The sequence below is a fragment of the Diachasma alloeum genome, unplaced genomic scaffold, assembly GCF_001412515.2.
Source record: "Diachasma alloeum isolate Michigan unplaced genomic scaffold, Dall2.0 Dall_scaffold_00198, whole genome shotgun sequence".
NCBI lineage: Eukaryota > Metazoa > Arthropoda > Insecta > Hymenoptera > Braconidae > Diachasma > Diachasma alloeum.
In genome coordinates, this window is record NW_021680363.1 from 1,217,803 (window position 1) to 1,242,669 (window position 24,867).

A 24,867-nucleotide genomic window follows, 5' to 3' on the forward strand; every position below is an offset into this window, starting at 1 on the left:
CCTGAGACCCTCACTTGCCCCAGAAAGGCAGAAATAAAAAATTTTTTTTTCCACCCCGAGCCATAGTGTCGTATTTAGGCTTTTTTCGGGGGGAAAGTCGACTTTCGCCAAAATCGAATTTTTTAAAGAAAACCAGAGAGTTCTCTCGAATTAACAATAAGCCGTAGAATTTCTTCGAATTTTATAAAACCTGAGATTTTTGTCAAATTGTCTAAAAAACCGTGGTTTTCCAATAGAATCGGCCAAAAACTAATAGAAACTTAAACAGAAATCCAATATAATGTGCTAGGGAAGTCTCTTGTTTTTTCTATAAAATTCCTACGTACGTGCAGACATGTACGATTTTCATAGTTGACTATAAAAGAATAATACAACTAGTGCCCTCGTGCTACCATTTCTCATCGCACACTGCAGGATAACGATTATTTCCGAGGCGTGCGGCGTTATTGATCTGAACTTGACGCACACGCATAATAGCTCAGGGTCAGGCAGCATTCGATCACACTGGATTATTGAGTGAATACTGCAGAAACAATTGGCTCCATTAATGTCCTTATAAGGTGTTGTAATATCAATGAACGTTAGGCGCACGTAAGCTGTAATCTCTCATGTGTCGTTAACGCTGCAGTTGGCCTATAAACACTTGGAGGGAATCCCAAGGAGTCTCGATGGTACCTGAGAGGTTGAGATTATGGGATAATTGGTTGATGTTGGGGGTGTAAAATGAGCCTTCAATTGAAAGCCCGAGTTGAAGACCCGAGTTTGTAGCAAAGATGTCAGACAAGATTGGACAACAGTGTTAATTGATTCATTTACCCCCGCTTCCGATTGATCATTGAAACGCGATCGTCAGAAATTGATATGTGGACGCGGATGAGTATTTTTTTCGTTTTCAAGTAACGGTGTGGAGTTGTACAGATCGATCATTCGCTCGCTTCACCCTCATTTCATTGAATTTTGACTTCTATGTAGGATTATCTTCTTTGAATTACTCCTTCAATTGTTGCATCCATGACGAAAGCATCAAAATGATGTGAAAATGGGTGCGTACGCGACACGGAAGAGGTTCGAGCGGACTGCGCTATCTTTATCAAATACGAAAATTATGAAATTCAATTTTTTTTAGATATGAGCCATCCTAGGCCATATGGTGTCAAAAAAATACTCATTTGGCCGTCGTCTGAAGTGGGGCACACATTGTTGGACTTGAGCCCTGGGTCGAGATGGCCATTACCATTTGAATACTTAATGCTCTCAAATAGCGGTCATAAAATAGAATTTATCGTATCTAGAATTTGAATAGTATCACCCCACCTTATCTCCCATAATAGTTCACATCGTGTGAGAAATTCCGTTAATACTTGTCTCCATTTCTCTTTCCTCAGACCGCCCAAAAATTTGTATTCAGCTTGCGCCTTGGGAGTAGACACTCGGCCATATTGTACACCATCTTTGGTTACTCACAGCCATCTAGGCCCTTCGAGCCACTTTGGCACAAACCCAAAGACTTCCGGAACTCCAACAGCTCGCAGTTACTCGTGCACTTTCGCGCATACTTATATGAGAGGCTTTCCCCTCAGACGACGATTTTGCGGTTTCGTGTCGAAAAACGATTAGCCGAGAGATCTTCGAGTCTAGCATTTAGATAGACCTCTCGCGTACATAACTTCCGGTTTCAGAATTTAGTGCGGCTCATGGAGAATCCGGAAGCAATTGTTTGGTCGCCCATTACATGTCACTGATGGGTTAATTCATATTTTTAGTTGGATGTCGTGAGGATATTCCTTTGAGGATATCCAAGTATCTTTTAGCGGTTGATGCAGACCATACTATAGAATCAAACAATTTCAATCACACGGAGAGAAATGTTGAGTGAAAATTACGGAACTCACAGTTCGCTCACAGATCACGGAATCGACTCCGAAAATTTCAGTGACGGTATCGTAATTTTTCGCGGGAGATTCAGATAAAAATTACGCACGGAGAGAAATATTCAATAAAAATTACCAGAAAAAAAAGTAAAAATTACGTTTCGAAACGTAATCTGGAAGCGATGTAAAATTCAATAAAAAGTGTCAATAGTCACGTAAATTCTACGATCTGTTCCGTAAAAATTACTCATCGGTCCGACGCCTCACGGCTAGCCATGAGTCACCGTGAGGGGGAGATTTTAACAACACGTTCCGTAATTTTTCCGGAACTTTTCGTAAAAATTCTTAAACATCCAAGAATTTTCATGTTCTGAGGCATAATAAGTCTTGAAGTTTCTGTTAGATTTTACAACTTCCAGAAAAATTACGTGACTTTTTCGTATTTTTTCGGTGACAGACCCGAAAATTTACTGAACGTTTCAGATTTATTCTCTTATATTTCTACAGAAATTCACTGAAAACGATTCTCGCTTGCGGATTACGTGAAATGTTCCGTAATTTTTCTCGAATATTTCTCTCCGTGCAGAACACCCTAGAAAAATTCCACTTTTTTGAACTGTATTTTAATTTTGTCTTCTTTTTTCATGTTTCAGGTGGTACTGGTCTTTATCCTCAGTATAGCATCGCTCATAATATATTTCATCGATGCCTCCAAGTAAGTGGATGAACAGAATAACGAATTTTTTTTTATGTTGGAGAGTAACGAACTTTAGTTCTAATTTCGAATTTTTTCTCTCCCCGACCGGAAAACGAACTCGCAAACTCTCGCACATGAGTCGGCTTGTCAATTTGTCATGCAAATGAGAACTTTTGACATATCAGTCCACTCTCCCTGGCTCTCCACTTTCGAGGCTCGAGATTAGAAGTATCCGTTTTAACGGAGAGCTACACTGAGAGAAAAAAGGACAGAGTTTTCTAACGAGTCTTGCTTGTGTCCAGAAAATCGTTTGTTGAAATTATCAAAAAAGGATTTTTTGGTATCAAACAGGCGAATTGTGCGCCGAGATTGAAAATTTTGATTGCAAAAATGGATTTAGTCTTTTCAAAAAAAATTTATTCTCTGCGCAAGGAAGAAATGTAATTTTGTATGCAGGGAGGGATGGTAGTTTGTGGTTTCGGCTATTCAATAATCTCAGACAAAAATGAATTCTCAAGTGAAATAATAGTAATGATATGACAGCAATCTTGTAGCTTAGGGACTAAATATCTCGTTGTTGTTGAAAGCAGAGCAATTATTCATGTTTCAGACTTTCAAATTCAAATCGAACAGTTTCTTTTTTGGTAATTTTCAACGAACGATTTTGTCAGCCCCCGCAAGACTTTTTTGAGAATTTATTTGTTTTTGAATTTGTTTGTTTTTGAATTTGTTTTTTAATTTATTTGTTTCTCTCAGTGTAGTAAAATCACTGATTTAGAAAAAATCGGTCAATTTTGTATCGCGTGGATATTTCACTGGAAAAAAAATCAAACAGTTGATCGGAACCTCCAATACAAACAGGGAAATTCGAATGAACTTTCGACTCATTGAAAATTTGGGACACGTGATACGCCATTTTCGGGTTTAACTAAAAAACTCGAATTCACTTCGGAATTATTCAAGTGTAGTTAACGAATAATCCATATGTTTGAACAGCCAAAATTTTATAATTAGTCATGCGGACAGTTATTACAACGAATCATTGTAATAGAGCTGGGGGACACCCCCAAAAAAGCGCTTCTACATTGACCGACTGACCACTCGCGTTCTAATGCGTAATTCTTTTTTTGAACAATGAACTATGATCACAGAACGTCAAGTAAACAATTTCCAATCAATTTTAGGCATTGCAACCATTTATTATCAACAATTTAATTGTTCAAATCACCCTAGCGCCCAAACTATGAAAGATATGCGAAAATTTTCGAATCACGAATCATTTAGAATTTGATAAGGAATAATGTTTGTTTTTTGTCAATTTCACATATCTCCTTTAGATTTCGAAATATGAACAAGAAAAGAGTTGCGTGACCCAACAGAGCGCTGTGTCGGGTCGCGTAACTAGTTTATTGCTCATATCTCAGAATCTACGAGAGATAGGTAAAATTGATAATTGACAAAAATGATTCCTTATTAAATTCTAGATGATTAATGATTTGAAAATTTTCGTCTATACTTCATAGTTTGGGTGCTAGGGCGATTTGAACAATTTAATTCTTAATAATAAATCATTCCAATGCCTAACATTAATTGAAAATTGTTTACTTGACGTTTAGTGACGATATTTTATTGTTTAAAATACGAATTACGCATTAGAACGCGAGTGGTCAGTACATGTCTGAAAATCGAGGGTGTCCCGCAGCTCTATAAGGGCGAACCGAGGAGGGAGAAAATTCTCAGTGTGATAGGTGTCACGTGACCCCGAGTACTGCACTCTGATTGGTCGAAATCAGAATCAGGAAATGATCAATGGAATTCCGAGCTATGTCCACCTGTGTAGAAAAATGCCGGGAAAAAACGAATTTATTGAAAGCAATATAGTCTGGAATTTGACGGTTGAAAGCACAACGATTGCTCCGGCACTCGGCCAAAGTCGATATCCGGTAAAGTGGCGTGCCGTCATCCATTGGCTGTATTTGTTTCTCCTTTCAATCCCTTGGAAAGATCAATCGAACAGAAGACGTTGTGTATCATTTTAACAATTTTTTATCAATTTATTTTTCTGTATTACAGCGAAGAAGTCGAGCGTTGCCAGAAGTGGAGCAACAACACTACTCAGCAGATAGACTTAGCTTTCAATATATTTTTTATGGTCTACTTTTTTATACGCGTGAGTACAAACCGAGATATCTCCGTCAGTTTCCATCAATTCAGCAGCGAAGTGGTAAATCGGGTGAAGTCGATTTTAACAGTTGGGCAGTTTTTGACGAATATCTCGGAATGTAAAAGAGATAGAAAGACTTTCCTCATGACCTTTTTTGTAGAGCCGATTGAGGGCTATGAAAAAGCTTTCGAGAAAAATTTTGCTATCTCTCTTAGACTCTGAGATATTCATCAAAAACTGGCCAAAAGTCAAAATTGACTTGAACGGTTTGCGTTTCGCTCCTGAATTGTTTTTTTCGTAATTATTTATTGTGTGGAATGTGAGGGGCTGTTCACATTCGAGTTGAGAGACACCATGATTACAAAATAAAATCCATTACGAACCTCATTATAATCGATTACACGATTACAAGTGATTTCATTGGTTACAAGTATTGATTACCAAATCTTTGTAATCATTCAAATTATGAAACAAGAAAATTTTGTGTTGTATATTTTTTTTCTCTTTATTATAAAAATCCAAATCGACTTCTGGTGATAAAAATTTGAAACGATTTCAAATGATTTCAATTGATAACAATCACTTCACCGATTTCACTGTGACTACGGTTTAATTAAATTACGACTGTTAATAGCCCCTACCACCACCCCGTGCCCGCAATAAATAACGTTGATTATCTATCAAGCGCAGCAGTTTAATTTAGAGAATAAGAATTAATATTGAAATATGAAACAGTTTATCGCCGCCAGTGACAAGCTGTGGTTCATGCTGGAGATGTACTCGTTCGTGGATTATTTTACGATACCACCGTCTTTCGTATCGATCTATCTTGATCGTACGTGGATCGGGCTGAGATTTCTCAGAGCCCTACGACTGATGACGGTCCCTGACATCCTCCAGTACCTTAACATTCTAAAAACATCGAGCTCCATTCGTCTCGCCCAACTCGTCTCCATATTCATCTCAGTCTGGTTGACAGCTGCTGGTATCATTCATCTGGTAAGACAACATGAAACCAAAATTAAGTGAATGCCATGTCGCATTCATTAAAAATGTCACCGGTATTTCATGGATTGTTTCGTTGGATTCAGTCTCGTTGAATATTTTGAAAAAATGTCCAGGAAAATTCTCATACCTGGAAAAATGACGCATTTGAATGGAACAAAACTTTTATTTCATTTTTTTAAATTCATTTCAATAATGTTCTTATTGGAAATGGAGAAAATCATTATTTAGATCGAGGAAATATTCGTTTATGTTTTTAAAACTATTTCTTTAATGGGAATAAAGCTCATTTTGCTCTCCTTAATTCAAATAACCAATTCTTTAGGTGCATGACGTCTCTAACTTTCGCCCCCATAAACTCTTCTGATGAATCATTAATCATTAATCAATTTTCATTCAGCAATTCAGAACAATTGTCGAAATAACAATTTTTTTTCATGATAAATCAATGAACATGTGAATTAACAGTTGAATTTTTTAGCTTGAAAACTCAGGGGACCCATTCGAGTTCGTGAATCCACAACCGCTCTCTTATTGGACATGCGTGTACTTCCTAATTGTTACAATGTCAACGGTAGGATACGGCGATGTTTACTGCCAGACTATTCTCGGCCGCACATTCCTAGTATTTTTTCTACTCGTCGGTTTGGTAAGCCAACCCATCATTTACCTTTACCTTTCAACTACATAATTCAATACTTTAGATTAAAATAATAATGAGAAAAAGAAACTAATGCAATCATACGTGCGCTGTGATAATCTTCTATTTGTCTCTATCGACTCTATCTTCTATCTCTTATCTTTCACTTAATTTTTTTTCTGTTTTTTTTTTCCTTTTTATCAGTGCCATATGCCCATTGAGTAGCTAAATAAGCTCTGGTTATTTTTTCCATGGATTGTGAAAAATGAGAAATAAATTGTTTTTCCAACGATTCAATTGAATTCATCGACTCGTGAATTTTCTTCGTCTTATTTTCATGAAAAGGTAACCACAGCTTTCTCAGGGAGTCTCTCGTGAGCTTGCGGAACGAACGATCCTTTTTTTGTTCTCTTCTGTTCCTGTGTACAACTTTTTTTAATACTTCTCTTTTTTTTCCTAATTCTTTCCGTAATGTTTTTTTTTTTCAACGTTCTTCAACTCGGTTCACAACCAAAACTCGGTATTTCGAGAGGAATGAAATGTTCTCCTTGCCTCTGTGAAAGAAAAAAAATAATGGGAAAAAAAGTTCTTGAGAACTCGCGTTACCAAATACTTCCGGTCTGAAAATTTTTCACGTACTCAAAAAAAAAAAAAATACCGCGGTCGTTCGTTTTACATGCTCTGCTACGCGCGTAGAACGTACTTGTCTGTTGACACGATGAAAAATGATAGAGTTGTTTACATCGTCAGTAACTTGAATGTTTATGTGATAAAAATTGTAGATTAGTTTTACAGTGACTTCGTAAAAAGCTGAGAAAACATGAATCATCTCGTGAATTTTTCATCTCTGTGGAACAGACATTTACAAAATTATTGCAATACAAGATATAAAAAATAATTCATCGTCTGGAATGTCCTCTGGCGATAAACAACATGATTACATTAAATAACTACATCAAAATAATCGTAGTGAATCACAAAGTTCTTAGGCAATTTAATTTATCAATTATTATCACACATAGCTTCGATTTCAAATGTAATATATTTCCATAGTTTATAATCGATACATGACAGTAGTAAATTCAGCTGTACTGCAAGCCACAGGACATTTTTTTCGAATAAAAGTGAGAAATGAATGCTTTGTTTGGATGGTGATGCATGGTGTATGGCACGAAATGCAAAAACAAATATAATAATGATTCGAAATTTATTTAGCAGCAGTCGCGTATTGTTTCGTGATTAATTCTACTGAGGAATCTTTTTTATCTAGCCAAAATTATCGAATTGTTTTCTAATTGGGCTCGTATCACCGTTCAAATGAGGGATTTATTTCGTGCGAGACAATGTTCCTCAACCTGACATAAATTTATTCGAAAAGAACAAGTGAATCGCAGTTTATATTTATCAATAAAAATATTTATTTTGCATCGAGCGAGAAAATTTATCACTGTTGATGAACATTGTGTCCTAAATGAGAAAAAAAAAAATTAAAGTAAAGACTCATTTCGTTTCGTTTGCATATGAATCGCACGGTGACAATGAAGTAATAATTATCAAACGTCCAGACAAAAGAAATTGATGGGGAATATATGCTCTTCCGGGCTCGCTGATGTACATTGACTAGAGATGAATTAATTAACAGTTTAATATTTTTTCAATACATTTCTTTATTATGATTAGATCAACACAAATTAGCTCACGTGTTCCGCCCGAATTGTTCGAATATATGTCCACTCCTGATCACTCTCTTACTTATGGACCAACCGGTTAAAACGAACATGACCTGCACCTCGAGCAGAGCAAGGCAGCACGGTTATAATCAATATATGGCAGGATCTAATGCAAGAATCCAATCGTCGATTAATTTTTTTTTTAGTTGAGAAAGGAAATATAAAAAATAAGACAGGACGATGACCTGTTTTCCCTCTGTAAATTAAGCCCTCGGAGTCAATAAAATAATAATTGTAACAGTGTACTAACAAATTCAGAGAGCTTTTAGGAATTAACGAGCCAGCTTTTAGATAGAAGCTAACATTTGTCGTCGATACCGATGTGAATATTTCCTTATGAATTAACTGTCAGATCCCAAACTAAATATTGAATAGGGGAAAATACGATAAAGTGAGATCTAATCACTGCGATTAGCGGAATATTCCGATGTGAGGGAGAAGAGATCTCAAGTGGAAAATATTGTTCTTGATTTGAGAAGAGAATCCTGTCGATTGAGAAATCAATGGGATTGAGAATTGTGGGTGGTACTGTTTCAAGAACAGGAAAATTTCGGAATAAATTTAGAAAAGAAACGGATTTTTCTGGGTCAGTGGCTCTTGACGCACCATTTTCCATTCGATTACGTTTATTTTTGTGGGAAACTGGGCAGAACGGATTCTTTTTCCTGTTTTTTAAAATGTTGAGTTGCATTATTTCGAGGATTATTTCGTTTTTTTTTATTTGAAACTGTTTCGTTTTGTATTTAGATATCTGTGGAAACACTTGAGATTCAAATTTTATAATTCAATCCGAGCGAATTTTGAACCCGGATCGACTCGACGTTGTGCCAGGTCATGCTCGTGCGAATTTGGAATTAAATTTTCGTGGCACGAAGAATTAGTATAACCCGTCGGCTTTTGAGATGCGAAGGACAGACTTTTTATTTGATGAAATTCAGTTTGTGACATTTTTGGAAAATATTTTATGGCAAAATGGGCTCTTTTGTTATATTGTTTTTATTAAATTTGCGGGTTGTGTTGACAAATTTGATCTAAACTGTGAACATTTATTGCGTCAGGAGGTGTTTTCTAAATGTGGAATCCTGTTTGAGTGTCGATAATTAGAATGAGTCAATTTGTATTCACAAATTTGATCAATACCCTCAAGATTTGAATTTCATAATTGTATCCGAGCGGGATTTGAACTCGGAACCTCTCGCACGTGAGGACATGAGCTTTTTCATTGCGTCAAGGTCTTTTTCTGAAACTAGAATCATATATTCATGTCAAAAATTATAATAAGTCAGAAGCTTTCGAGACATAGAGGAAAGAATTTCAATTTAATGAAATTCATTTTGCGATATTTTGGAAAATATTGGGGCAAGAGGGGTTTCTTTGTTGTATTGTTTTAAATAACTATACGGTTTGTATTCACAAATTTCATCAAGACTTTCAAGGTGTGTATTTCATAATTGTATCCGAGCGAGATTTGAACTCGGAACCTTTCGCACGTGAAGCAACAAACGTTCTCACTGCACCAGGTCACCTTTCATAATTCTATAATTGAATTTATCTGTTGTTGTAGTAACACCACTCACAACTTACCTTTGAGTCAAGAACAATGTTCTCAATATGAGAAAAAAAATCGCTGCAAGTGAATTAGTGTTTAGGTGATGAAGGCAATTTTCAATCGAGACTAGTGGAAAATATTGGAAAAAAATCAGTTCAGATATTCTGAGAATCCGAAAAACCGACGTACCAGGCGATAGAATGATGGGTTTGAGTGTTGTTGAGGTAAAAATACGGAAGAAATAATGAATTTGAAAAAAGTGAAAAATACTATTGAGGGTTGAAAACGCATCGATAACGTGAAACGTTGAGAAATCTTGGCCCCGCTCCAGGCGTGATTCTCGTTGTACCAGGTGGCTGGTAAAAATGCACACCCGGGGCTTGGCTCGTCCGGGTTGTTCATGGTCAGCATATATACATATATCTGAAAACAGTAGGGTGGTGAAATGCGAGGCGGGGAATATTTTTCACTGCGAAATATGTCGGCATCAAATTCTTCGCTGCATATTTACTGAATTGCCAAAGAAAAGAATATTTTTTTCAATCACGTACGTAATAATGATCGGCGCAACTCGCTTGTTCAATAACGCAAATATTTTTCTGCAGAGGAATTTGTTTGTAATCTTTTTTTCATAACTGTTGGAAAAAATATTCTGTCAATAGCACTTCCCGATTTTCGAGTTCTTGTGAGCCCTAGTCTGGTCACCAAATTTTTGACGTTTTTATAAAAACTAAAATATTTCAAAATTGTTCAACACTTTTCAACTTGACTTTCTTCAGAATTTATGATTCCCTCGCATGGTGACCAATTTAGGGTTAATATCGTGGAATACCGTGGAACTCAGATAGAATTCATCCGGTAAAATTTCCAATTTCGATGAGTGAGTGTGGATCGTATTTACTCGGGAACATCCAATATTCATTTTTTTACTTCTTCTGAGATTCATTTGTCGTTTTTTTTCACTCTCTTCTTTCAATTCTGAGCTTTTCTAAAGTAACTCCTTGATTTGATTTTTCTCTCGCTCAAAGCGGTTTAATTATTACTCGAAAAAGTATAAGTCGAGTTTTGATATATGTTGATGCATGAGAAAAGCCGAGCATTTCAGGATTAGTTGACTACAGAAAATCAAAGTTGTAATTTAATTCACTCTTATGAGCCTAATTTCCCTTTATCGTCGGTGTCTGTGAGAGCTTGAGATCTTGAGTGCTCGTCCTATCTGTATTTTCTGTCTGTCTGTGTTATGCGTATGCTCAAACGCTGCTGAAAACAAAAATGATGAAAAAAAAGGAATTAAATACTAAAAAAAAGAGCTAACCCTTTGGCTTTATTTTTCGTAATACAATACTCTGTCTCTCGAACACCTATCGCCGCTGCGTCTTGGCATTTTCTACTTATAAAACTCCAAATCATCGATCACCACCTCCAGAACAAAAAAAGCCAATCTTATATTTCGCTCAAAGAAAAATAATATTTTAAAAATCGTGAAGCGTGTCCTTTGTCTTTGATTCGACGTCTCCTTTCGTCTCGATGCAATAATCAATGAAGCCAATGCGTGCATCCTCAATTGAATTCGTTCCCTGGCTATATTTATCATTTGTTCTATTTGTTCACTAAAAAATTCCAAGTAGTTTAGACTTTAATCATAACAATTGAACAAGAAATGCACGAGTAGAAAGTAAATAGAGGTAGTACCGGGAAATGAAAATTTTCCAAGTAATATTTAGTAATTTAGATCTCCGAAAACTTGCTGATGAAATTTTATAACTCGGTGGGTCGACTAAAACCTAAAACACTAAAAAAAGGTGGAAAAAAAAAATAATGGCACCAATGCTCGTTAATACTCGCTCTCGGGTCACTTGATAATGGGTATAAATTCCAAGTACGATGACGAGTCAGCTTGCGAAGTCCTCGAATGAATCTCAAAAATATATCTCATTATTAATCAATAGTGCGAGAGGCAATTTAAATGAATGGATTCATTAGTGAGTAACAGACGTCGTTTCAGCTGATAAACTTGACGCTTCGTTAATCAACGTCGACTTTGCCTAATCTCAAATAACCTCACCAACCCTTCAAATTCCATGATCCTACTTAGTCAACCCCAAACGTCGATCACAGTCATCAAATACTTTGGAAGATGTGATTTTTTATTATTCCGTTGTAATCGAAAAATTTGATTTATGTTGAATACTTTGGAATTTGATGAACATCTTTAATCATAAATAAACTGTAAATTTGCTGCTCGCTGTACATTCAGCCGCTGCTTTATCGCTTAACAAACACTATCTGACAATATTATGTATTTATACAACTCTTTCTGTCTATCTTCTTCTGAACTTGTACAATATCGCTGTTACTCTGTTCGATACATAGAGATTGTGTTATTGGAGATATATATGGTTCTGTAAATATTTCTTCAAAATTAGGGGTTACTTATGATGTAGTCATTTGCGAAGTTTTTATATTTGACTTTTAATGATTAGAGAGGGAATGGTATCTTATGTTACAAGTGCATAAAGCGGGAGATATAGGCAAGGAGTGTGATGTTTTTAATGTGGGCTGTAGGTCGACGAGACGAGTAGAGCCGGAGATGAACGAGCTGAACCGAACGTGAACGAATTTAGCCGAAGGCGAGGCGAATGGCTCCGACGGCAAAGCTACTCCCGTCTACCACTAGGGTCCAAAAAACTTGTACACAAGCCTATTTCCGTTCAATTTCTGCACGCGTAACAGACGCTTCTTTCATACCTGTATGGAAAAGTTCCCTCTCATGTAGATTCAAGTCTTTGATGAGTGAATATAATACTTTTCTTCTCCGAACGTTCGTTCTGCCACGATGGAACAGGTTAAGGTCAGTCTGACGACTAGTTGACTGAGGTTTTCAGTTAGAACTGCTGCCAAGAGGTGACGAAAAGGAAAAAAAAGTTGACTTCCTTTTGTACTACTTTGAAGGATTCACTTCATAGATTTTTCCATTCAGGTATTTCAAAAAATGAATATTTCATCAATTGCCTCAAACATCCAACACGACTTATTCTACATATTTTTACAGAAAAATTATCAAAAGTCTATTTTTATTTCATCTTATATTCTGATACTTGAATACTGCTGTTCTGAATGATATTTTCGAAATTCCGAAGTCATCCTCAGGTTGTGATAAAGCGGAAGTAGTGCAACCGTTCTCGAGACCATCTCAACTGTCTCAACTTCTCTTTCTGCAGAATTAATTACAGAAACCTTAGTAGATATGCTGTGGCATACCTCACAGGTTTCTCATTGAGACTGCCATGTCATTAATTTCTAATACAAGTTCATCTCCGATTCAACTCACTTCGCAAAAGACTCATCGTGTCTCTTCTCTCTTCTCTTTCTCTCACAAAGCTCCACTTATCTGGTAACTTCATCAGCAGCTGTATGCGATGTTCATGAAAGAAAAAAAAAAGGAAATACAACGTGAAATTGAGGCAACTCTGGTAGCTTTGGTGCTGGATAATATACCATCCAAAAAGCTAATACTTCCTATTATGAAGTAGAGAACCGTCAAAGTAGTGTCCATAATTTCTATTTGCAGGCAATTTTTGCTAGTAGCATACCCGAGATAATAGAGCTCGTAGGCAGTAGATCCAAGTACAGCGGTGAATACAAACGGGAGCACGGAAAGAGGTATATTGACATTACGTATCCATCCATTCTGTGTTCATTTAATTTCATCCTCTGATCTTCATCCAGGCCAATTGCAATCGTTATTAGGACATTCATTTCCGTAACTCAATGAATTGATGATGAAACGAGAAATTCATAGAATTTTTTTTCATTTCAAATTGTACCCCTCATTATATTCCATTGGTCATCAAAGTTGGAATGAGAATAGGTTCATCCGAAGGAAAACAGTAAACAATGAATAATCAATCGAAATGGAAATAGACTAACAACGAAATAATACGTTACGGATTAACGTTTAACGACCCGATGAGTAATTAAACAAAGTGTCGTAACAGGATAAACAGTGGATCCAAGAAATGTACAATGAAGAAAGGCAGAGAGATAGAGAGAGCAGGGAGTTGGAAATTAGGGACGATCGATTCACAAAGCCACGAACAAATCGACGCTGTTTTCGGCTGTCTGAACTTCTGCCTTGAATCCATCGTACCTCCGCGTAATCGAAGCATCAAGGCTCGGTTAATTTCCATCCAATACCATCCATCCCCTTCGCAATCTCCTGAAAGTGAAAAAACAATACGTCCTTCAGGATTTGCTCACTTCCCTGTGCACGATATGGCTGTTTTAACATTGTGTCTTTGGCAGTATTGTGTCTTTGGGAGTGAAATATTTAGTGAATTCAACTAGGAAAAATGACGTTCATAATAGAAAATGGTCAATTGATATCACTATTCAATGCTGAAATGATGATTCAACAATAATTAAGAGGAAGAAATATAATCTCAAGTTGAAAGCCCATAAAGTGTCGGGGATATGGCCAGAGGGCCTGATGTTTTTAGCGAGGGACGCATTCAGCAGGAAGCCGAGCGGTAGACGCGCCGATTTTAGGCGGAACGAGCCGAGCCCAGCCGAAGGTGAGGTGACGCGGAACGAAAACAAAGCGAGTCGCATCAACGGCGAGGCTTCCTGCGTTATCTGACACTCGATAAAAAAAAATTAAACATCAGATCTCACAATTTTTATCAAAATCACTAGCTCCCGAGTCTAATTCATAATTAACAAATATTTTCTGTTCAACTCAAACCACATCATTTCAACTGAAATATCGAAAAAGAATATGTGAATAAATCAATCCCGTAAACCCCCCGCAATAATTCTACACAGTTCTTCAAAAAGTTTCAACAAAACTCTAGCAACAAAAAGTATTGAGTGACTCACGTGATTTAAAGAGCCTCGTGAATACCCAACAATCGTTCAGTATAAAGCTGTCACATGCAGCCCAGCTGTTCCAGCGAAACGAGCAATGTGTGTACAGTATTTCGCAATCGACTGGCATCCCACTCGGCGAATGTCTTTTTCATCAGGCCATTCAAGAGGTTTCGTTCAGCCAATATCGTTCCAAGTCCCTCATTACGTCAACCAAAAGATTTTCATAATTTATTTTGAAAAAAAATAGAAGGATCCTCTCACTCCAACAGTCTCATCATTCCCATTTCGTTCAGCATATTTGTCCTCCTTCAATTAGATTTTGACGACAATCGTGATTGAAAGTCCAAAAGGTAGAGATAAATCAATAAAGCGAGTTTACAAAACGCTGAGGCGTTGCTAAGCAAAAGCATTCGTGGAGTTTCGTGACGGGCGGTTGACGCTCCGCTTTTCACGTAAAGTAGAAAAAGGGGCGCTTCGTCCTTGATGTTAACCCCGAGCCCAACTCACACACATATAAGCATTGACACGATACAATAGCATTCAGGCGCACGATTTGCCACTTTAGTCTGCTACCTCAATCTGTAAACAAAGATCCTTGGACGTTTTTTTTTTCTCTCTTTTTCTCTCTCACGACTATTTGCAATTCACCCTGCACACGCCCATAAATTGTCCTTCACAAATTATATGAACTACACGAGAAAAAAATACTATCAGAATCAAAACAATTTTATTTTTCTCGCAGAATAAATGAGGAAAATGAGAATTTTTTTCCGTGTAGTGAAAAAAATTTTAATCGTTGATTTTTAGAGTAAAAGAGATTGCAAGGAGACGCGATCGAGAGGACCCACAAATTTAATGACATTATGTCAACTATCAAACTTTCCAGAAAGTGAATCCTCTGACCCATTCATGTAGCTGACGTTGTTAATATCGTGTTGCAAATATGAATGAAGAACAAAAGCAGCGGTATTATCTGCATTATAACATCTGAAAGGACTTAATGCTGTGGAATATTCGGCCGGAGGGATTAATATCATAAAAATTATATGATCAGCGTGAGCACAAAAAGGGCAAGGCGTATAGCGAGCGAGTGAATTTAAAGCGAGCTACTCATTTATTTAACCCATCTTATGGGGTCTATTGTCTTATTCTCTTTATTATAATGAAATTGAATACTATCATGTTTCTCAAAAGATTACATTACACGAGGCTTGTTGCTTCGTAGGCATCAACTTTTGGTTTGTTCTCAGCAAAAGGGCTCTTCAAACCCCGAAAATGAAGGAAATGTGATAATTCGGATTTTCATGAGCCGATCACTGGTGGAAAAAAAATTATCGAAAATTTCGATTATTTTTACCGTCATTTTTAATATTTAATCGATGGTGGGAGTGTTGGTTCATGTAGAAGCAACTCTAACAGTTGATGAAATATTGGAAACAACGGCGCATTTTTCAAACGAAGATATCCCGTGGGTAAACGACAGGTCTGAACCGGCAAATGTCCGAGCGACTATTTAACAATGAAAACAATATTTACACGTACGCTAAAGCGACATTAGATTCGCGGAATATGGTTGAAGGCCAGGCAGTGCTAAATTCGGGTAATTTGCTGTTGTGTGGAGTTTCTGGAAAAGCACAAACTCAATTTGCTGGGTACGGTCTGTGCATGCAATCAAGTTCGATAAACAATAAGCCTCACGAAATCAAGGGCATTCTTAAGGATGTTCTACACCCTTTCTGCCAAAATTCACGTTTTTTTAATTTTTCTGGCAAACTTATGATGGAATTGACGTGAAAAAATATAACGTTTTTGCGTTTTGTCATTATTTAATGACTGACGAAATTTTACGGTGGTGCGAACATTTTCCTGCGTTTTCTCTAAACTTTTAAAAAGAATCACAAAACTGTAGAAAAAACGCATGAAAATTANACGAAATTTTAAGGTGGTGCGAACATTTTCCTGCGTTTTCTCTAAACTTTTAAAAAGAATCACAAAACTGTAGAAAAAAACGCATGAAAATTATCGCACCACTACGCAACTTCGTGAGCCATTAAAGAATGACAAACCACAAAATCGTTATATTTTTTCACGTCACTCCCATCGATAATTTGCCATAAAAATGAAAACAACGTCAATTTTGGCTAAAAGGGTGTCGAACATCTTTAAGGTGAGAAACTCACATAATCCTTATCACATACACACACGGATGCCCGCTGTTCATATGGCACCCTTGAGGCGGCTATTTTTTTTAGTTGCCGAGGGCCCCACGAGATATCGCATTCTTATTTAGCGTCTCTAATAGAGGGATCTCCTTACGATTGACTAACGGCTTGTGAAAATCTCTGTTAACTATCAGATTCTCTTGTTCTTCTGGATTTTTTGAAGTGGCCCATTGACGTGGAGAACAGTATTTTTTTCTTATTTATTTAACCCACTTCCATGGGGTTTATTACCTTATTCTTTTCATTGTAATAAAATTGAGTGTTATTAAGCCTTACAGAAAATTACATTACACGAGGCTTGCTCTGTTCTCACTAAAGGGGCTCTCCAAACCCCGAAAATCAAGGAAATGTGATACTTCGAATTTTCATGAGCCGATCATTGGTGGAAACCGCAATTATTGAAAATTTCTATTTCTTTTACCGTTATTCTTAATATTTCATCAATTGTGGAAGGATTGGTTCATGTAGAAGCAGCTCCAGCAGTTGATGAAATGTGGGAAGCAATGATAAGAATAATAGAAACTCCGTGCGTGTACTGACGCCGGTAGCCGTGTCGGCTAAACGCAAGTTTACCGTGCGGCGGGTTCCGAGTTCAAATCCCGGCTGGGGTGCAATATTTTCAAGAGGTTGCCAATCGAGGGGTCTTCCTCACCGACCAAATTGAATCGGAAAAACTCCATTGAGGAGCGGCTCGTGAAAATCTCCGTCGACTGTCACATTCACGTGTTGGTCTGAATTCCCTGAAGAGCCCCATTGCAATGGAGAACAAAAAGAATATTCAAATTAGAAAACAAAAATGATAAGAAAAAATTATAGAGCTAGGCTTTCTCATGTTCTTACGACAACGGCATTATTGTGGGTGTGTAGGCGGTGTTCGCCAGCTGGATCCCAGAGATCACGGAGCTCGCTGCGAATCGCTGCAAGTACGGTGGCAGGTACAAGGGCGAGCGTGGACGCAGGTACCCCATTAATGGAAAAAGAAACTGAAAAATTTCAATGAATATTTTTCACGTCAGCGTGAATTCGCCTATTCCACAAAAAAATATATATTCACACTCAACCTTCTAATATTATATATAGACCCAGACTAAATCCCTTCAGTCTTTTCAATATCAGAATAAACCCCTCTATCCATTAATCCAAGCTTAATTGAAAATTATTTTATTGATTATATTGAAATCCAGTTTTATATTGAATTTTATTGAGATTAATTAACGTAGAGTTAATACGCGTAGATACGAGGTGGAGCGATGTGAGCATGGATAGCAATGCGTGAAAGACAGCCCCTGTATATCGGGTTTAGATCTTTGATTATTTTTAAAATTAATCTTTAATTTTCCAGAGGAAATTCAGATTATTTCATTATTATTTCATTATAGTAAATATCAATAAATAAATTCTCGTTCAGTTAATCTTTTTTTTTTTTTCATTTTTTTTTTAAATAATCGGAAAAATGTTATTTTTTAGGACTTTTGTTGAGTGAATATTGAATTCTCTCTGGGTGATGACGAAATTGCATTGAAAATACGTAGATGATATTAGACAGACTGGTAAATGGCCCCGGAGAGAAAATTGGCAGTTCTGGTATTTGTTGTAATGCCCCATTCGGTTCGGTTATCCATTTCATTGGGGGACAGATGTAGACAACGGGAAAATTTCAAATTTCACATAGTCCAATACGTCACAGTTGGCCCGTTTGAATTGTGGAAATGCATCTCGCGTAATTAAAATGGATTTTCTCACTTTTTTTTTCTCATTCATATTATCTTTCTGTCCCCGGAATTGGTGCCACACGGCTGCTATCGGTGACACTCACTCCAGACCGAATTAATGAAAAATTGGTGTGAAAAAAAATCGGACAAAAAATGCGATTTTTAAATGTATTATATTTGATTTATCACAAAATTTTCCCACTTTTTTAAAATCTTCTCATCTCTGCGCTGACTCACCGCTTTCTTACAACTTTTCTCTCACCTATTAGCAGAATTATTATATCTTATGGTAATTTATACACTTGTATGCCTCTAATTCTATTTATCTTTTTTAATTAAAATATATTTTCCTTTCGTTTTGAATTTCCTTAATTTTTGTGAATAATATAATAAATTTGATTAACAACGAGGGAATTTTTAAATTCCAACGTTTGAAATATTAATGCCATTTGTTTTAAAAATTATTGTGCAAATCACACTCTTCGCCTTTTCAAGATAAAATGATAAAATTCAATTCTCCTATTTTTTATTTATCTCTTGCACACTTCAAACTCTAAATGTCTTCACGAATCTACGAAAAGCGACGGAACTTGTCTCTTCTGTACTTTCTTAGCTTCACTCTTCTCTCCTTCCGATCTTCAAAATTGTTATTTTCATTTTCTTCATGAGAAAATAATCGCGAATTAAATTTAAAAAAGTGAAAAACCAGAAATAAATTGAGTTTCTTGGCGGCATGCGTTAGTGTTTTGAACCCATTCAAGTAGATAAAAATCGATCGATGGAGCTAATTTGATTCAGTAAAAATGCCTCATAAAAATTACATTTAAAGACAATTTGCTAAAGGCCTCCGTCAGCTGTTGATTACCCGAGATAAATCGAGCAGTCGTGAGATACATCGTGATTTTAAATTCGCCTCAACAATTATCAAGTAGACTAGAATTATCTTGATTTAAGTTTTTCTCAATTTTCAACTAATCAAATTGAATAAATTTAAAAAAGGGGTGTACACGTAGTTGCGGCAGACGTAGAATGAGTGCAGGCGGTAGGCATTGATGAATCAGCTATATTAGGGGCTACGTAGAGCAAATTATAATCGCACGAAACGTTAATAACAATAAAGATGCTGATAATTTTTTATTACAAGATTATGAAAGCGTGAAGGTTGAGAAATGTGAAAATTAAAATTCCTGGAATGGTAGTTTAACATGCTGAGACGTGCACATTGATGATGAAAAATTCATGAATATGTAGACAATTTTCACATTTCAATGCAAACACGCGCTATTTAATAGTTAAATCTCTTGGCTGAGGCACTTCGGTAGCGTAGCTATAGTCACAACTATTAATTTTCTTATGTTTATTATGTTATATCACAATGATAATGTGAGGATTTGATAGATACTGATGAAAACGCGTAGACGCACTCAGGCTTTGACATTTATTGCCAATAATTCATCATTCACAACATTTCAGTACACTTATTAAATAACCGAACACGTGATATTTTTTCGGACATTACAAACTCACATGAGCAATATTGGTGTACCACAATTGGGGGGGGAATACACTTTTTCGTAGTGTGACACTAGCCCATGTCCCAAGAAACAACATCAAGTATTAAATTCCATAATCAAATATTTATATATATTATTCCGGTTGTAAGTAGTGATGCCGCGAGAGACTTTACGAGACGATACTTTGGAGAGATGGTCTCGGCCTCAATGAACATCGAAATCTTTGGTCTCGTCTCAGTCTCGAAATACGCAGGATCGACTCCTCTCGTGTTGACTCTGAGTCAATTTATCTTATCTCGGTCTCAAGTTTTTCGTATTTTTAATGTAAAATCTCGGTTTTTGTCGCGCTTTGTCTCGTCTCGATTTTCTAGATTGAAGAAACGCGAAAAACTGGAAACCGGGGGGAGATAAATTGACTCGGAGTCATCGCGACAAAAGTCGGTACTGCGAACTTCGAGACTGAGACGGGAACGAAAATTTCCGCGTTCACTGAGACCGAAACAATTTCTCCAAAGTATTGTCTCGTGATGTCTCGTAAAGTCTCTCGCGGCATCACTAGTTGTAAGTGTAATTGACTATTCATTTTATTATTTGTTTTCTGTCATGTCTGCGTGTCATTTACACTCATTATCTCGCCTGTTTTTCATTCGTTGGAATATTTTCTTTTATTAATTTTCTTTTGATAAAAATACTCAGTGGCGAAAGGTTGAATGATTTATCTTCGCAGTCGGTTGAATGCTGATTATCTCTTTGATGAGTAGGTGAACGGGGAAATGTGAAAAAACTATTTTTGTTGGGAATTTCATGAGCTTCAAAAAAGGTTTTCAAATATTTTCTCGTAAGTCATTTGGGAGATGAATGCAAAACAACGAAATTGTGAAATTTGAATCGTTAACATTTCGAATCGTTGAATTCGAAATTTCTTGAGGAGTTATTTTTTATAGTTATTTATTCCGTGGAATTCACATTCCGATGAATCAAACCGGTTTTACAAAATTAATTATTGTGTTTTATGGATGAATATTGAAGGTTGAAAGTAAATTTATTACCAAAATGAAAAAGTGTTATTTGAGATTGAAACAAAAAATCTTGTCTCTAATTTCGAGAGAAATTGTCATTTTTTTAATGACACAATTACCAATCTTCAATTTGAATTTTCCTCAACTTGAGAATTTAATGAAAAATTCCATCAATTTGAGAACATTTTCTCCTCGGATAATTTTTTACAGTTATTCATTCCATGGAAGCCACATCCCATGAATTAAGACTGTTTTCCAAAGTTAATCATCATTTTTTCATCGGTGAATATTAAAGGTCGGAAGTAATGTTATTATCAAGATGAATAAAGAATATTATTTGGAATTAACAAAAATAATAAATAGTCTACTTTTCAATTGTGAAAAAAAATCTCGTTTCTTCAAGGACACAATTACCAATCTTCAATTCAAATTCTCAAAATAACGAAAAATTTCTTCAATTTGAGAACACTTTCTCCTCCAGCAATTTCTTATATTCATTTATTTCGTGGAATCCACACCCCAATGAATCGTAACTGTTTTCCAAAATTCATTATTATTTATTTTTATCGCGAACATTGAAGGTTGGAAGTAATGTTATTCAAGATGAAGAAATATTGTTTGAGATTAGAAAAAAGTTAAAAAATTTGGAAAAAAGAGAATAGAAAAAAGAGAAAAAAAGTAAAGAGTCTTCTTTCTAATTTCGAAAGAAATTCTTGTCTTTTGAATGACACAATTACGAATTTTCAACTCAAGTTCTCAAAATAACGAACAATTTCTTCAATTTGAGAACACTTTCTCCTCCAGCAATTTCTTATAGTCATTTCTTTCGTGGAATCCACACCCCAATGAATCGTAACTGTTTTCCAAAATCCATTATTATGTATTTTTATCGCGAACATTGAAGGTTGGAAGTAATGTTATTACCAAGATGAAGAAATATTGTTTGAGATTGGAAAAAAATAAAAAAGATTGGAAAAAAGAGAATGAAAAGAAAATAAAAAAGCAAATAGTAAAGTCTTCTTTTCTAATTTCGAAAGAAATTCTCGTCTTTTGAATGACACAATTACCAATCTCCAACTCACCTTCTCAAAAACGCAAGAAATTTCCTCAATTTGGTAACATTTCCCCTTTGAAAAGCCCAATTATAGACTGATAAATGTTATTAATGTTCAATTCACCACTTGTGCACCGACGAATGAAACGCCGCATTGACTCGATAAAACCTGAATCCGTGAGAGCGAGTGACTCGTAATGAATTGAAGAAGAAAAAAATTTTAATCGACCCACCGCGTGTTAAATTCCTCCCATCGATTATCCATTCTCCGAATGCCGACGCGAGTTTGAGGGTGAGCGTCAGGTGAGCGAGAGCGGACGTACCATGACCACATGAAATTCAAATCAATCAGACAAGTTTCAATGAGCCATTCATTCAGTATAAACTTGGTAAGTCCACTCTGCGCATTAAAAAATAAAGCAAAGCACAAATGAATTAAATTTCGGACAGCAGTGCGTGAGCGATGCGCACAACGACGAGACTCCAGAATAAAAATTACGTTGAAAAATAAAAATCTCACTCTCTTTTCTCCCCTCTTGTATCTTTACCACTCTCATTACTTTTTCTGATATTTATCCAAATAGATCAATTTATTTCCTACCGCAAATTAACAAAAAAATTTAAAAAAAAAATTTGCAAGCGAACGTAGAGAAGATAATTTTGTCATGTTCTGAACTTTTTCATAAAACTCTTTATCTGTGGATAGGTAGAACGTGTCGGCACAGTAGTTTAATTATGCTAGGCGTATGTGTAGGTAATTAGGTGTAGGTAGAATAAATGCAAAAAAAAATTATCAAATTCACATTGCAGAATTCAGTGAATTACATTTCAAAATAAGATAATTAAGTATTTATTATTCGTGGTAATGGGTTTGGTGGCGAGCATAGATGCTACAGCACTGTCGATCGTGTTTCTATGAGTCGCCACTTCACCCCAGCCCCCCTCCCCCTCCACCCCCACCCCAGGTAGCAAGAGAAACGCACATTTGTTTATAATATTTTTTAATCGTTGAGATAATGAAGAAAACCCTGTAATCACCCGCCCCCTTTGTCAGACCTCTTGTTGTACCCCCGTACGATCCCCCCCCCCCTTGTTGTTGAATATACTTGAGTAAAATTCAGACCGACAAATCAATTGGCGGCGCTCGACCATGACTCAACGGACTTCATCATGACTGACTGATTGACAAAAAAAAAGAACAAAGAAAAAAAAGAATAAATCACCCTGATGGAATGTATATATTGATGCGAGTGTTGTGTTCTGTTCTATCACGTGGTGTAGGCCATATTCGCCAGTTGTATCCCCGAGATAATTGACCTGATCGGGACGCGAAACAAGTACGGCGGCACTTTGAAGAACGAGCGAGGTCGCAGGTGAGACACAAAAAAAAACAACAAAGAAAAAAAAATTTGCTTCCCACAAGATAAAACGAATTGAAATTGAAATTTCTTTGGAGTGTTAACACTTTTCCCGTTGAGATGTCCTGATGTTTCATTTAACTCCTGATTATCCTGTAGTTGAATAATCCCTGTCTGTGAAATGAAAAATTATTAAAAATGACAAATGGTTTTTTTCGCCAATTTTTCAATTGAAATTTTGTACATTTGAATGACACAATTTGTATGACAAAAATACCATTTTTTCTAATTTAATAATTTTCTTTCACCAATCCTAATTGTGAAAAATTACACCCACTTATTTGTGTGTTCAGCTCCACGATTATCACCAGAGCCTTAAATATAAAATAATGTTAGTGAGTGAGGAGTGGTAGAGTTGAAGAAACTACACTAAAAATTTTTTCAAGTGCACATGAATTTTTCCCTCGCCCCATCCTTCTTCGTGAAAAGTTGGGACAGTTAGTTTGGGGTTTTGGCCTCGGTCCCATTCCACATCTCCAATGACCTATCATCCAACTCCACTTTATCTCATCCGGTGAGTTTGAAAACCTCACTCCCCCCCCCCTTCCCCACCCTCCCCTCGCCGCTCTCCATCTCCGCAGTCTATTCACAGTTGGTCCTGAAATAATATATGTACTTGTCCCAAAACCTCATCACCACTGGAAACTACCACATCCTCAGCAACTGGTGTTAGCTTGTTTGTTCACACTGACCGCACTTGGGACAAATACGGCTTTGCTACTGGACGATCATGTCCTAATTGTTACTATCTCAGAGTTGACTTTGATTTTATGAAGTTGTTTTTCAAGTGTTGAATGAAGTTCTGCGGGAAATTGAGAGTTTGTCTTTGTTCAAAAGGGTCAAGTTTGAGTCAAAGGTTCAAGTTTTGAGCGAATCCAGTAGCGAAGCGGTAAACCGTTCAAGTCGATTTTGACTTCGGCCAGTTTTCTATGAATATCTCGGAATCTAAGAGAGATAGCGAAATTTTTCTCAAAACCGTTTTTGTAACCCTCATTTGGCTCTACAAAAAAGGTCGTGACAAAAAATTTTCTATCTCTTTTAGATTCTGAGATATTCGTCGAAAATGGCCCAATAGTCAAAATCGACTTAACACGGTTTACCGCTTCGTTACTGAATTTGTGTCATTAAATTTGTTTTAAGGTATATCCCAAGACAATTGGAGCCAAAAGTTGGATTTCCGTAAAAAACTTGTGAATTTATTACATTTTTCTAATAAAACTTCTGATAAACCATAAATTGAGACAGAAGTTTTTACAAAAACTTCTGTCTCAATTTATAACATTTTTGAGATTTTTTCTATTAAAATTATTGGGCCCGGATTTGCTAAGTTTTTTCTGCTATATTTTGTTTTGTTTTGTATTACAGCCTCCGAATGAAAAAATTAGAAAATTCATGCCCAAGTA

The 24,867-nt window shown here is 36.3% G+C and overlaps 1 protein-coding gene across 2 annotated transcripts in view; it reads left to right on the plus strand.

The window, feature by feature from the left end:
• Positions 1-24,867, plus strand: part of LOC107048927 (calcium-activated potassium channel slowpoke) — a 114,071-nt gene that overhangs the window by 41,321 nt on the left and 47,883 nt on the right. For both annotated transcript variants that reach the window (XM_029125894.1, XM_029125895.1), the window contains exons 2-6: positions 2,525-2,586; positions 4,642-4,738; positions 5,468-5,731; positions 6,219-6,386; positions 23,328-23,419. In XM_029125894.1, the coding sequence (XP_028981727.1) occupies positions 2,525-2,586; positions 4,642-4,738; positions 5,468-5,731; positions 6,219-6,386; positions 23,328-23,419 (683 nt within the window). The remainder of the gene's footprint in view (positions 1-2,524; positions 2,587-4,641; positions 4,739-5,467; positions 5,732-6,218; positions 6,387-23,327; positions 23,420-24,867) is intronic.